The 14,232-nt window shown below is 41.4% G+C and overlaps 1 protein-coding gene across 5 annotated transcripts in view; it reads left to right on the top strand.

Annotated features, from left to right (window-relative positions):
* The window catches only part of DNAH5 (dynein axonemal heavy chain 5), a 301,487-nt gene that overhangs the window by 132,384 nt on the left and 154,871 nt on the right, over positions 1–14,232 (top strand). For all 5 annotated transcript variants that reach the window (XM_079145501.1, XM_079145505.1, XM_079145502.1 and 2 more), the window contains exons 20-29: positions 287–474; positions 561–648; positions 3,367–3,500; positions 3,928–4,129; positions 4,685–4,920; positions 6,979–7,197; positions 8,265–8,327; positions 8,626–8,864; positions 9,575–9,815; positions 11,382–11,581. In XM_079145501.1, the coding sequence (XP_079001627.1) occupies positions 287–474; positions 561–648; positions 3,367–3,500; positions 3,928–4,129; positions 4,685–4,920; positions 6,979–7,197; positions 8,265–8,327; positions 8,626–8,864; positions 9,575–9,815; positions 11,382–11,581 (1,810 nt within the window). The remainder of the gene's footprint in view (positions 1–286; positions 475–560; positions 649–3,366; positions 3,501–3,927; positions 4,130–4,684; positions 4,921–6,978; positions 7,198–8,264; positions 8,328–8,625; positions 8,865–9,574; positions 9,816–11,381; positions 11,582–14,232) is intronic.

A 14,232-nucleotide genomic window follows, 5' to 3' on the forward strand; every position in this document is an offset into this window, starting at 1 on the left:
AAAAGAGTTTATACTTAAGTCTGATCCTACATAGTAGGTTTCCTTTATGGATAGTTTACCAAAAAATTAAAATCAACAAAAAATGACTTGGGTTCCCCTGAACTGCTCTTGTATTAAGCAAAACTAGATCCTCCAAAAGTTTTTTTTAATTTATTCATTGAACAAATATTTCCCTGATTGTATACCTTTTTGTGTGTTGTTCTAGGTGCTTTACTTGTGGTTAGAAATGAAGGCACTCCTTTTGAATTAAAAATATAAATCCTCTCCTGTCTTTTCATGAACTCAGACGGCAGCAGTGCGGAAACCAAGCAGAGCAACCTTCCTATTTTCCGAGCAAACATCACTCTGGCCATTCCCAGCATTGCCCTGGCGCCTGCCCTGGAGGACATCCAGCAGACCCTGAACAAAGCTGTGGAGTGTATCATCAGCGTCCCCAAGGGGGTTAGACAGTGGAGCGACCAGCCGTCCTCCAAGGTGGGTGGGGGATGGAGAGGCTGGTTCCTGTGAAAGCTGTTCTTTTACAGGTGGGACAAAGCTGAAAGATGCCTTTTACATTGTAGAAAAAGGCGCAGGAAAGAAAAATGACTGCCCCGTGGGGTGACGGAGAGAGTGACTCAGATGTTGAAGTGGGAGAGAATCAACTGCAAGGTAAGAGCTCTGTTAAAATAGTCATTGTGAATCAACATTGATTGAGATTAAATCTACCCTCCCCCAGCCCCTATAGACTTCTCAAATCAAGTTAGTGCAGAATATTAATCTCTGAACCAATTTTAAGTCTACAAAATACCAAGGTGGATATACTTTAATATTTTAGCATCTACACTGTGGTCTGTGTCTGGTGAGTTGATCACAGCTATTATTGCTGATTTTTGGTCCATTCTAATAATGAGAACTGCAGGCAGGGAGGGTTTTAATTTCTCAGTTTAAAGAGCGACTCTCCATCATCACAATGAATACTTCCTGGCATGGGAGAGACATGTTTGACCCACTCTGTGCTCTGTTGGGCTAACATGTTGTGAGTGTCGCTGTGTACCCTGCGGCTTTCATTTGTGTTGTGTAAACTTAGGCAGCCTGAGACAGCCACATTGCTCATGGAATTATACGTTGGTTTTGGTCCTTATGTTCCCCTTCAGTCAGCCCCACAAACCTCAGACCTGTGTAGTTATGTTGGCGTTCACTCCCCTGAGTTGATAAATCGAGAAGCCACAGGAAGAAACGGAGGGACCTTCCTTTTTAAAGAGGTCTGAGTGGGCTGGGGGTGCATGTGAGAGGCCCTGGGATCCACCCCCAGCACTGCAAAAATAACCAAACCCAACCCACCCCAACCCAACCAAACCAAAAGATAAAAATGTTGCGGTAGAAAAATACAGCTCAAAACTATTGTTCCCATAACTTAAAAAATTATTTATTAATTTAAGCCCCAAACTTCTATTAATATTATATTAATTTCAATTTTATATTATTTGGAATCATTGCTTTAATTTCCCAGAATAGTTTAAAATTCAGAATTTTCTAAGCTAAAAGTACATTCAGTCATGAATCACATCTAAGTTGAGAAGAAAAAATATTGGATGAAAATTATACACAATATTTTTCTCATGACCAAAGAATTAAGGAACTAATTCTTTAATAATAGCCTCAAGCACTAATATTACAAAGAAGAATAATCTCAAATTAGTAACCTCGACTCGTATCTTTAAACACTTATCTTTGAGTTAATTGATTTTTTTTTTTTCCTTCTGCCAACTCAAAAAAATTTCCCCCTTTGGTTCTGGGGATCAAACCTTGGGCCTTGTACCTGCTAGGCCAGAATTCTACCACTGAACCACACCCCAGCCCTTAAATCTTTTACTAAGTTCTTGAATTTTCACTTCATTTGTTGTTCTTTTTGATTCTAGAATTCGTAATTGGTTCTCTTGTATTTCTCACTATCGATATTTTTCCATTTTCTGAGACATCATTCCCATAAGTTCCTTTAATTCTTTAAATATGATTTCTGTACTTCTTGGGACATATTTATAATAGCTATTTAAAATCTTTGTCTAGTAAGTTCAGTGTCTGAATTTCCTCAGGCATGGCTTCTCTTGGCTACTTCTGTTCCCTGTATGGGCCCTACTTTCTTGTTTCTTTGTGTGTCTTGCACTTGTTTTCTTGGTTGAAAATTAGACATTTTAAAGAATATGGCAATTCTGAAAACTGATTTTCCCTAGAGATTGCTGATATCATTACTCTTTTTCTTTATTGAATTTCATTGGTTAATTGAGTAAAATCTATTTTTGGATTATTAGCTGCTGTAGTCTCTGGGTGTTCAGTGGTCAATTAACAATTGTACAGAGATTTCCTTGAAAAAAATTATATATAGTTGTAGATGTATGCAATGCCTTTATTTATTTTTATGTGGGGCTGAGGATCAAACCCAGTGCCTCACATGTGCCAGGCAAGCGCTCCACCACTGAGCCACAACCGCAGCACCCTACCCTTGAATGTTTTGAAGCAATAATCTTCACCCTTTGCTTAGAGACTGTATGGGTTCTGGAGCCCTGTAAGGCTCAGTCAGTTTAAACCACTACCCAAGTGTTTGCTTACGGATGGTGCCAGGCCTCAAATTCAGACAGAACTGAAAAACAGGCCCTGTGGGTCTTCCCTGGGTCTGCTGACCCTCTGACGGTGTGTGGACTCCTAGAGCCCAGGAGTGTGTCAGGGTTCTACAGTGCCCTCTGTGGACATCGCTTTCCCAGACCTTCATCTTTTTTGGTTACCATCTTGTTTGTCTCAGGCAGCTGTAAAGTTAAATAATCATTGTTGCTGATTTTTAAAAAAAATTTTGACAAACGACTTGGGGTCCGAGTTGTTATTATTTATTTTTCCCCACTCAGTGAAGTTCTGCATCATCGTGTCATGTAAAGCTAAATAACTCAGACACAGCTTTTCCAGGGAGCTTCTAGATGTGTCTGTTATTGACGGTCATAAGAGACCCCCAACCTCTGAGGAGCTCCAAACCCATCCCTGCTGCTCCGGGCTCTGCAGGGTCGAGGGTTCTCTCAGCTGCATGGGATGTAAGTCTGCTGTTTTTCTCTGCCCCACAGTCAGAGAGGAGACCATGGGAAGGGAACAAATTAAAACGCGTGAAACTTGGTACTTTCACCTAGATTCCATATTTTTTCTTGAATTGACACTTTTTGGATCGTTGTAAGATGTGGTTAATTTCCAGAGTCCTTAAACTTTGAGAACATTAAAAATCCCCATGATTTTTATTGCTTTTAGGAAGGAGATATGTTTTGGCATCCATTACAGAAATCTCCCTATCTGTTAATAGCATGTTCCCTATGCTGTTGATATAAACTTTTTTCTCTTTTCTGCTTTTAGAGACCATTGAGGTGGCATCTGTAAACTTACCCATTCCAGTGCAACCCAAGAACTACTATAAGAACGTGTCTGACAACAAGGAGATTGTAAAATTAGTCTCTGTACTGAGCACAATCATCAGTTCTACCAAAAAGGTACGTCCAAAGGCCCTGTAGCCCAGCCCTTGGCTTCACAGCCTATGCCTAGGTGAAAGTGAAGATGGTAAGCTCATCCTGGGGGGAGCCTGGTCACACCCAGGGCCTCAGTGCCCAGTGAAAGGCATCTCAAGTATGCTGAGCAGATGCTTGTCACCTGAAGATCCCTAACTCTAGAATGAAAGTGAAAGATAGCTGCTACTCCCTGTTTCTGACTAGGGATAGTGACAACGAAACCATGACTAGCCCTGGTTTACTGTCCACAGCATTCCACATGGTCTAGTTCTGTGGCTTTGCCAACTGATCACAGCTGGCTGAACATTTTAATGACTCCACGGGAGCCACCAGCAAGGGGCACATCTTCACTTGTACATGATGCCATTTCAGGTTCTGCCTTCTCGACACAAACCTGTTATTTCTACTCTAGGAAGTTATTACATCCATGGATTGCTTCAAACGCTACAATCACATTTGGCAGAAGGAGAAAGAAGAAACCATTATGACCTTTATTATGCAAAACCCCTTACTTTCTGAGTTCGAGTCCCAGATTCTCTATTTCCAAAACCTGGAGCAGGAAATTAATGCTGAGCCTGAATATATCTGTGTGGGTTCTATTGCTCTGTTCACAGGTGGGTTCATTTTCTTTCATACAGTTATATAAATTAAATGGTATCTCTCTATCTCTTTCCTAGATTAGTATTCTAGAGAGTTCCAGCTAGCTTAAAGATTGACTTTCCTTTCATGGGCTTCTAGTTTTAAAACCAATTTGTAGACTTGTTTTTAATTCCCTTCTGCCTAATTATTTATTCAGGAGTATATTGAATACTTTGATGCTAAGCCTTGAAAATAAAGGCTGATTTAGAGAAAGAGGACAGTCTGTTGTATTTAGAATCAAGATTCATCTTTCCTTTAATAAATAACAATAACAAACATTTGAGTCTTGTCTCAGAGGGTTTTGATATGTATCTTCTTTCAAAGCATTTCGAAATACATTTTGAATTGTTGCAAAAGCAGGCTTTACAAAATGGATGAGTGCATAATGATTCAAAAATATTTTTCACAGTTTCATTTCCATGTTCTAGAGAGTTACAAGCTGCAAACTTGTCTCCGTGAACAGCAACGCGGCATCTTTTCATAGTGATCTGGTTTTCCAAAGTGAACTGTGTGTATTTGGGTTTTTACAGCTGACTTGAAATTTGCCCTGACTACTGAGACCAAAGCCTGGATGCTTGTCATCGGCCGCCACTGTAACCAAAAATACAGGAGCGAGATGGAAAGCATCTTCATCCTTGTTGAAGAATTCAGTAAGAAATTGAATCGTCCCATTAAGGACCTGGATGATATCCGGATTGCCATGGCTACGCTGAAAGAAATCAGGGAGCAGCAGATCCCCATCGACTTTCAAGTAGGACCTATCGAGGTAACTGAGCCCTGCTGGTTTATTACAGAATCCCATGCAGATGCGATTACCTGAAGTACTGACCAGGTCTGGGCTGCGGTTACAAGCAGGTGCAAACCCAAGAACCATTTCAGTGATGATGACGCTTGCCCTTTTTAGGGTTCCTTTGATGGGCTAGTTCTCAGCCAAGACTTGCCATCTAAGGTCCCTAAGAGCAGGGCCTGTGATGAGGGGTTCTAAGTAGATATTTACTGGTAAGTGCTCAGCAGGGGAGGGGAGCGAAGGAAATAGGACAGGACAGCGAGGGAAAAGCTGAGTGATGTGGTCCCAGCTGCAGGCTGAATTCAGCCTGATCCCTGGGGAGCTGCCAGCAAGCACTCCACCACACAGTTGGTTCCCCCTTGAGGCAAGGGAGACTGCCCCTGAGGCCCCCAAGCCAGTGGGTCATTGAGGAGGCTCCCATGCAGCAGAGTTTCCAGGCAAGGAGGCAGCGAGGTCCTCCAATCAACTCTCAGTAGTTGGGGTGGGAAACCCAGCTGGTGAGCAGGACCTGGGTGGGGTGTGAATAGTCTGCCGGCGTCCATGGCTTTCCACATGGGGAAACAGGCTCAAAGAAGTTGTGCACCTTGACCTGTGTTGCACATTACTTTAAAAAAAATACTATATCAGGCCATCTTTTCCACATGAAAATGGTTTCTCAGAAGTGGGTCGTTTTTTTTTTTTTTTTTTTTTTTTTTTAAATTCCAGATATTAAACATCGCCTTTCTATCACACTGTAATGAAATGTCTGGTCTTACACACTGATGGTGAAGATCAGACTCCAGTCTCACATTTTCTGCAACACTCTTTGAATTTTGAAAAAATTCACATTACTGTGAGAATGATACAGGTCACTACACAATTATCCTTTGTCATGTGGGGCCACAGAGTCACATGATCCATCAGTCACATGATCCATCACGTTCTTCTTGGGAATGGAAACATCGAGGCAAATAGTCCATTCCTTGTGCAGGACGGGGAAGTCCCTGGAGTTTGAAGAGGCGGTGCAGTAGCCGACAATAGCATTTTCTCCCCCTGGGGAGTTAAGACAGAAGTAGAGTCAAGGTGTCAAGATCATAATATAACCTTTATTGCTGATAGAGCTGATTTAGAAGACATGATTGAGTGCATCTCTCTGGTTATCCCCTTCTCTGTCCACCAAACACTCACACACATACCTTGGACTTGTGAGTACGAAATCCCAGAATTAGGGTACTTTCTTGTGCATCAGAGGCCACACTGGAAAGCTGCAGGTCTCTCTATTACCCTGATCCACATTTGTGGTATGAAGTACAGGTCATGGTGTTTTTAAGAAGGAAGAGGGGAGGGAGAAAGGCCCTGGGCCATGCTTGCCCAAATCAGCATCCTCCTCCCCCCCAGGTCAACAGTCAAGTCTCCTTTCTCCTCTGTGGGGAGAAATAATGGTGGGAAAAGAGATATATTTAGTGAAAAATCATTTCTTATGAAAACTGAACTTTGCTTATTTTAATTTTTCAGCCAAAAGAGTGATCCCAGATTTTGCATTCTGAGGACAATGGCTTGGTCTAGGCACTGACTCAAGAACACCCTCTTATGTCTGACTACTGGAACCTCTTAGCAACAAAGTGACATGGGACCATATTAAAATCCTGATTTATTGTGTTATTCTACTATCAGATTTTAAGTTGTTTCATGCTTTCAATTTACTTGATATGATTGTGTAGTCTTCAAATACAATTTGAGGACCTAAGTAAAACTACCTTTTATTTGTGTAGCAATAAAAATTTTAAAAATTTATTTAAAATGATATTTTTAGGTGCTAACAAAGATCCTGTAGGAAGGCCAGGGAATTTTCCAGTTTCAAGGATGAGGAAATGGGCTGAGTAGCCCAGTTGCTCATTGAAGCTCTTGAAGTTTGCAAGTACCTTAACTAGAATCCTTCGGGTGACGTCACGATCACACTATCACACTGATCTGTTTTGCTCTGATGCTTTAGTAAATGACTGTGTGTAGGTTTATGTGTCTGTCTGGCAGAGATTAAGTTTTTCTTCTTTTGTGTAGGAATCTTATGCCCTGCTTAACAAATACGGACTTCTGATAGCAAAAGAAGAGATGGACAGAGTTGACACTCTGCGCTATGCTTGGGAGAAGCTCCTGGCACGCGCCAGCGAAGTTCAGAATGAATTAGTCTCCCTGCAGCCAGGTTTCAGGAAAGAGCTTATTAGTAATGTGGAAGTCTTCCTCCAAGACTGTCACCAGTTTTATCTGGACTATGATTTGGTATGACTCTGGCTTTCTCTGTGTTTATTTTCAGGGAAGAATAAAAAGAACATACAAAATGTCATTGTTTAAAAATTATGTGTGATGTGAAATTTCATGAAATTTTTTAGGAATTGGGGTTTTATGTTCATGGAAGAATTTCATCAAGTATTTTCTTTCCACAAGTCCTTCCCCTTAGAATTTCTCCGGAATAATTTCGACGTGAAATGGGGGATTTAAAAGTGCTATTCATATTGTGTGATTGGTCTGTTACTGAGGTTGCTGAAGAGCTTTTTAAATTTCTAAATTCAAATACAAATACTATTCTTCCTTTCCACAGTGTTCCTTAGTTTTAGAAATGAAATAAGCACATGCCAGTCACTGTCCTGCTGAAGATACAGTGGTGGACAAGACAGATGGAGCCCTTCTCCCATGGAGACCATATTTTAATCATATATATGGGGTTTAGTGTAGAATCTTCTAGTGGAAATGTGGTGTGTAATGAGATCCATTTCCAGCTAATTATAATGTGCTACACAAGGGAAATAAGTATAGGGGTACATTTCAAACCTGTTAACTAGTAGCATTCCAAACCACAAAGCTAATAAAGTTTGAGGTTGGATCCATGGACTCACTTCATGGATGAAGAAGCACAGAGACCCATACATTTATGTATTGTAATGTAGGGAAACCTAACTGTAATATTGAGTATATGGTTCACTTTACAAGTAGATATTAGAGTGTTGAAATCTGCAAGTTAATAGCATTAGCATTTCTGTTCAAAACCAAAAGGATCAGCTTCTTGCAGAGGAAACATTGAGCTTCTTTGCCTGTGTCATCCAAGAAATGAATAATACATGCATAAAATTTTCAAAGCCTCTTAACTTATGGAAGTTGTAGCATTAACTTGGGTTTTTCAGACTTGGGACACATTTCCAATTAAATCACTTTCTTAGTCATTTTACAAGTAAAAACTGTTTCCCTATCATGTATGTGATGTGTATGAAAACAACTTAGATATTCAAATACTTTGAGCTTATAGAATTTGTATGCAAACACTTAATTTTGTTTTCAACTTTTTGCTTCAGAATGGTCCGATGGCCAGTGACTTGAAGCCTCAGGAAGCCAGCGATAGGCTTATCATGTTTCAGGTAACTTTTTAATTTCCATAATTTCCTAAATAATGAAAACCTCATTGAGTTTTAAACATACATATGTTTTTAAAGACATAAAAGCTTATTGTAGAATATGGGATGCACTCACATTTTTAAGCATATGATTTGTTGTGGTTTAATTAGAAGTGATTTCTGCAAATTGGTTGCACTCATTTGGTATTCTTGGTTACCTATGCCAGAGATCATACATTCTGGTTTCCTTGCTAGTGTTTTCACTTCCATGTTTGTTCACATGTAGATTACTTTGATGAGTTTTCCCTTGTGTTGTCATTAGAATCAATTTGATAATATCTATCGGAAATATATCACCTATACTGGAGGAGAGGAACTTTTTGGTCTGCCAGTGACACAGTATCCCCAGCTTCTTGAGATCAAGAAACAACTAAATCTGCTACAGAAAATATACACCCTGTACAACAGTGTCATAGAAACTGTGAATGGTTATCAAGATATCCTTTGGTCAGAAGTGAATATTGAAAAGATCAACAATGAGCTCTCAGAATTCCAGAGCAGGTGAGACATGAAGGGCCTGAGCGATGGACATCAAAGGCTTTCTTCCTGGATGGGCTGTTAGGTTTGCTTTTCACCCCAGATGCTTCAAAAGCACCTTGTGCCCCATCATGGTTGTCTGTTGACAGCATCCTCATCAAACACTCAATCGATTGCCCCGTGTGTGTGTGGGGAGAGAGGCCCTTCTGCTCAACCTGGGTGAATCTTGTCAGGGCCTCTGCTGCATGTGGAGGGAGCTGGCCTTTATTTGTATTACACATAGCAAACATTAGAAGTTTATGTTAGCTGCTTTCCTGAATCAAAGCAAGAGGCCTGAGATTTGTTGTTTCAAGTGCTGAACCCAAGGCAGATGGGCTGCCCCTGTCCCATGTGTTAGCTGATACCCTGTGCTGTGCTTTGAACTTGGTACGTTCTCACCACGTGTTTGTAGAGTTGAAATGAATTCAGAGGCACCTCTAACCTTTGATATTATGTTTCTACCTAAGTCATTATTGTGAGGGATGGAAAAAAATCTTTGCTGACTTGGAGAATTGATTTTTTGTAAGATACGCCAATATATTAAACTACAAGATAATGTCCAAGTTGTGAAATGTCAAAACCAGACAGGTATTTGTGCTTTTGCAGGGCTGGGATTTGAACCTGGGGTCCATGCTAGGCAAGCACTCTGCCAGTGAGCTCCACCCTAGCCCGTCCACACCGGTTTCTCTTCTCAGGTGTCGGAAGCTGCCCCGGGCACTAAAGGACTGGCAGGCTTTTTTGGACCTGAAGAAGACCATCGATGACTTCAGTGAGTGCTGCCCTCTGCTGGAATACATGGCCAGTAACGCCATGATGGAGAGGCACTGGGCCAGGATCACCTCCCTCACTGGGCACAGTCTGGATGTGGGAAATGAAACCTTCAAGTTAAGAAACATCATGGAGGTGCCTCTTCTGAAGTACAAAGAGGAAATAGAGGTATAGCTCATGCAGTCTGATGTGGTGGAGGATCCAAAGGTCTCATGGGATTTATGCCATTGCATTCCTGTATCCTGGGTAAACCGCAGTAGGACAATTGGAGCTCTTGGCATTCAGCCATTAACACTGAGCAAGTGTTTGTTAAATGCCTACCTGTGCAACAGGTTCTGTGGTGGGGGACATAAAGATGTATTCCTGTATTCAGAGATCATTAAATTATGCAAATCAAAGTATAGTTATAGGCTGTAGTAAATGCCACTGAAGGAAGAATCTGTTATGCAATGAGAACCCGTGAGAATGGGGTTTGTCTCTTCCAGGGACGATAAAGGTGGGCAAGCTGGGCTGGCTGGGTGAGTGCGCTTGGTCACCAGGTGGAGATGAGGGGTTGTGTAAGTGCAAAGGGGACCATTCCAGGCAGATAGCGAATCACATGTGAAGTACCTGAAGTGTGTTGGAGGAAGCAAAAGATGGCTGTGTGTCTTGAACATGGAGGAGGAGGAGAGAGCAGAGGCCCGGGAAGGGGAGTGGATGTAAGACATGTTATTGGTTTTAGCCTCTCGGGCAATGAGGACCACCTGGGAGATGTGTCTCCAGCAGGGGATGATGCAGTTAGGTCTGCATTTAGTAAAGATCACCTTGATGGTCAAGTGCAGGGGAGAATCATGTGGAAAGCAACAGGGAGGTTATAAGAGGAGCTCGGGCAAGAGAGGCTGACTTGTTGTCAGGGAGGGGAGCTAGTGAACTGGAGAGGGGAGGAGATCCAGGGGCTTTTAGGAGGTAAAACTGTACAGAATTTGTTGATGGAAGGAATATGGTAGGAGAAATATGGGGAAGGGAGAATGATGACCACGGATTTCCTGCGGAGAGGTCTGGTGGGTGACTGCTTACCTGGAGACTGGTAAGATTGTAAGGGGTTGTATTGGGAGACAAGGACAAAGAGCACCAGCTTGATTTTGGGCAGGAGTTCAATATTTCACAGGTTGTGTTTGGGGTTCTCCTGAAGCCCAAGCAGGGAAGCTCATTGGACAAATGGACATGGGTTCTTCCTGGAGATATGAAAGATGACCAGGTGTTTGGGAATGGATCAGCTCCCCTAGAAAGGGAATGTAGTGTGGGAAGACATGAGGGCGAAGACTGGGCTCAGCCCAGGGTCTGGGAGAAGGGGAAGCTGCAGAGGAAGGAGACAGGGAGAGGGACCAGAAACCAGGTTTCCGCCAGTTTCCTCCCCGTTTGTTGACTTTAGAGGTAAAGCAGAAACATGACATTTTGAGTCTGTGATCAAGGTTCAAAATATAAAACGTCTTTGCAACTTTTATCTTTCTGGAATAGTTTGTTGGGAAATTTTATAAATTAAGCTTCTCTTTGGTCATCTTTGTCCCTGTATCCCTCCACATTTATATCTATGTATCCACAACGCCATTTATTATATTGCTTTTGACATCTGGAAGTATACATAGTTTAGATATATATGAGGCAGAGAGAGAAGACAGGATCTCTGCTGAACCTGCGCTGTTAATAAGCTGTGTCACTTTCACGTAATAAAATGAGAGCTTACCCTTTTCATAGGACATCTGCGTCAGTGCAGTGAAGGAGAGAGACATTGAACAGAAGCTGAAGCAAGTCATTAGCGAATGGGACAGCAAAACATTCACCTTCGGCAGTTTTAAAACCCGTGGAGAGCTCCTCCTTCGAGGAGACAGTACCTCGGAAATCATTACCAGCATGGAGGACAGTTTGATGTTGCTGAGTTCTCTCCTGAGCAACAGGTAGGAACACGTTTTTCCTTATATTTGAGAACCACAAGGGAATTTAAGAAAAATGCATTGCAATAATACCCTTCGTACAAATAAAATGCTTGCATTAATTTTAGCCTTTGACACAGCACACGGAACAATGGTTTTATTCCATTGTCCTCTGCTTGTGGGGTGTGTCTGAGATCAATTGGACAAAATCATGCCACGTGTAATTAGCCACTTGGATCTGGCTGAACACTTCAACTTCGCCTCCCTGACAGCTGACAGCTCAACAGGCTCTGGGTTCCAGGGGGAACTTTATTCTGAATTCCCAGAATAATCATCCTACTTGAGAAAGCTTTTTGCCAACATTTATGGACAAGTAATTCTTAGTTGTGCACATACTCCATTGAGATGACAGGTCTAGACACAGAATGAATTTAATTCCTAAAGAGGAGTAACATTGCATAGAGAGATGCCAGGTTAATGCTTCTATTTGACTATTGGATGGTAACAGCAAAGCCATCACATTTTGGACGTGGACACCGTAGGCTTGTGAACTTAAATTTGCTTGGGAGGTGTAAGCAATGAGCTTCCCTTTGCTCTTTCCAAAATACTTTTTTGTTCACCAGGATCTTAACATATGGTAATTATATAATATGTGGGGACCATAAAGATATGAATTTATTGTGCTATTCTGACTTTAAAATATCACTCTCCTACCTGTGCACATGTGTATCAATATTTCAAAGGTAGAAAGTGCTATCTCTTTAATACTATATGATAAAAATTCCTCTTGCTTCCATTTTCTTGGTACTCCCAAGTAACATGGGATACATAGTTAGGTTTTAGAGACTAAGACTTTCGGTGATGTCAAGTTTGGATGCCTCAGGATCTGGTGAGTTTAGAAAACAGTCACTATGCATACCTGACCTGGATGAATGATCGGTGGATGATATTACATATAGGGAGGTAGAAAAGGCACAAATATAAATTAAATAAAAATTATCTGAGTTGGGGTGGGGGAAATGTTCTTACCAATGGTGTCTAACCTACAGACAGTGATGTGAGGACATTTATATAATTTGTTGGCCACCTATTGTGGGTCTTGTATTCTTTTAAGTATCATAAATGAGACAGTGAATAAAGCAACAATTTCTGTTTTGATGGAATTACATTCTAGTGAGAACATAAATAAAAAATTTGAAAAATTCATGGAATATGCAAACAATTTTATTAACAAGTGTATGGAAATTAAACTTTATTCATTAATGTGACTAATATTTGAGAAGAATTGAAGTAGATGACACATTATATAGGGCTAGAGAGTTTGATAAAGGAATAAAAATGAAGCATAGCCAGGTGCAGTGGCCCATGCCTATAATCCCAGCAGCTTGGGAGGCTGAGGCAGGAGGATTGCAAATTCAAAGCCAGCCTCAACAGAAGTGAGGTGCTAAGCAACTCAGTGTGACCCTGTCTCTAAATAAAATACAATTAGGACTGGGAATGTGGCTCAGTGATCAAGTGCCCCTGAGTTCAATCCCTGGTACTCCCCTCATAAAAATGAAGCATAAAATAATGATAAACTGTATAATAATTTGGGATTAAATTTGTCTTCAAATAACAGAAGCATCACACACAAGATAACTTATATGAGACTACGGGTTGACTCTTTCTCATATAAAAGAAGCCCCCAAGTTCAAGTAGGGGATCCACTGCATCCTCAGGGACCCAGGCTCTGTCTGGTTCACTTCTCGTTTTTCCCAGGAATTACCTCCTCCTCCACACTACCCCTTACAGCCAATGCTACTGCTTATGCCTCGTGTGGAAGAGTGGTTCTCAAACTTCTCACATTCCAGGTACACCTAAGGAACTTGCAAAAATCCCAGTGTCTGGATTACTTCCCAGACCTACTGAATCAGAGTTTTTCTGGGTGGAATCCAGGCAGTGATTTTTAGTGCTGGCCACGCTATTCCAATGTGCAACTCATGATGTGGAACTCAATCCTCTGACTACACATTGCTGCAAAGAAGGATGGGAAATTCAGTATTTTAGTTGGGTAGCTGTGAGTCCACAAACAAATGAGGTTCTGCCCAGAAAGAAGGAGAAAAGGACATTCGCTGAGAGGACATGGCAGTCTCTTTCTCAAGGATAAAAGAGAAGATGGCTTAACCACGGGAGAGGCAGCAATCAGGGGTATCAGATATTTGCATAAGGTTTTATGCATGTGTTCACACAAAGACGAGTGGGTTGGACATGGTGGAGAGTAGAAAAAGACAAGAGAGGGGAGGGAAGAGAGTTCGAATGTTGTAGCTAGAACTTGTACTTGTTGTCTGGTCTCCACTGGTGATTCTGTAATTGCTCCCTAGTGTATGAAAACCCAAAGACTCCATGGAGAGGCATGGAAGCTTAGCAGAGAGAATGTAGATCTTTGGGACACAGTGACAATGACCAGAATTCTATGACTCTGGAGACTGGGTAGAATCAAGTCCCATGCTTGATCTGCTCTTTAAATTATGAGTCTCCCACTGTTCTGAATGTTCTGGATAAAAACTGAAAGCAATCTAACAATGCCTAGTAAATGGTGCTAGATTAATCATTGGTAGCATCACTTTAAAAGCCAGCAACATAATCAAGGTTTTAAAAAAAAGCTTTACCTCAGCAGTCTTGCAAATAGCCATTTG

The sequence above is a fragment of the Sciurus vulgaris genome, assembly GCF_902686455.1.
Source record: "Sciurus vulgaris genome assembly, chromosome: 6".
Taxonomy (NCBI): domain Eukaryota; kingdom Metazoa; phylum Chordata; class Mammalia; order Rodentia; family Sciuridae; genus Sciurus; species Sciurus vulgaris.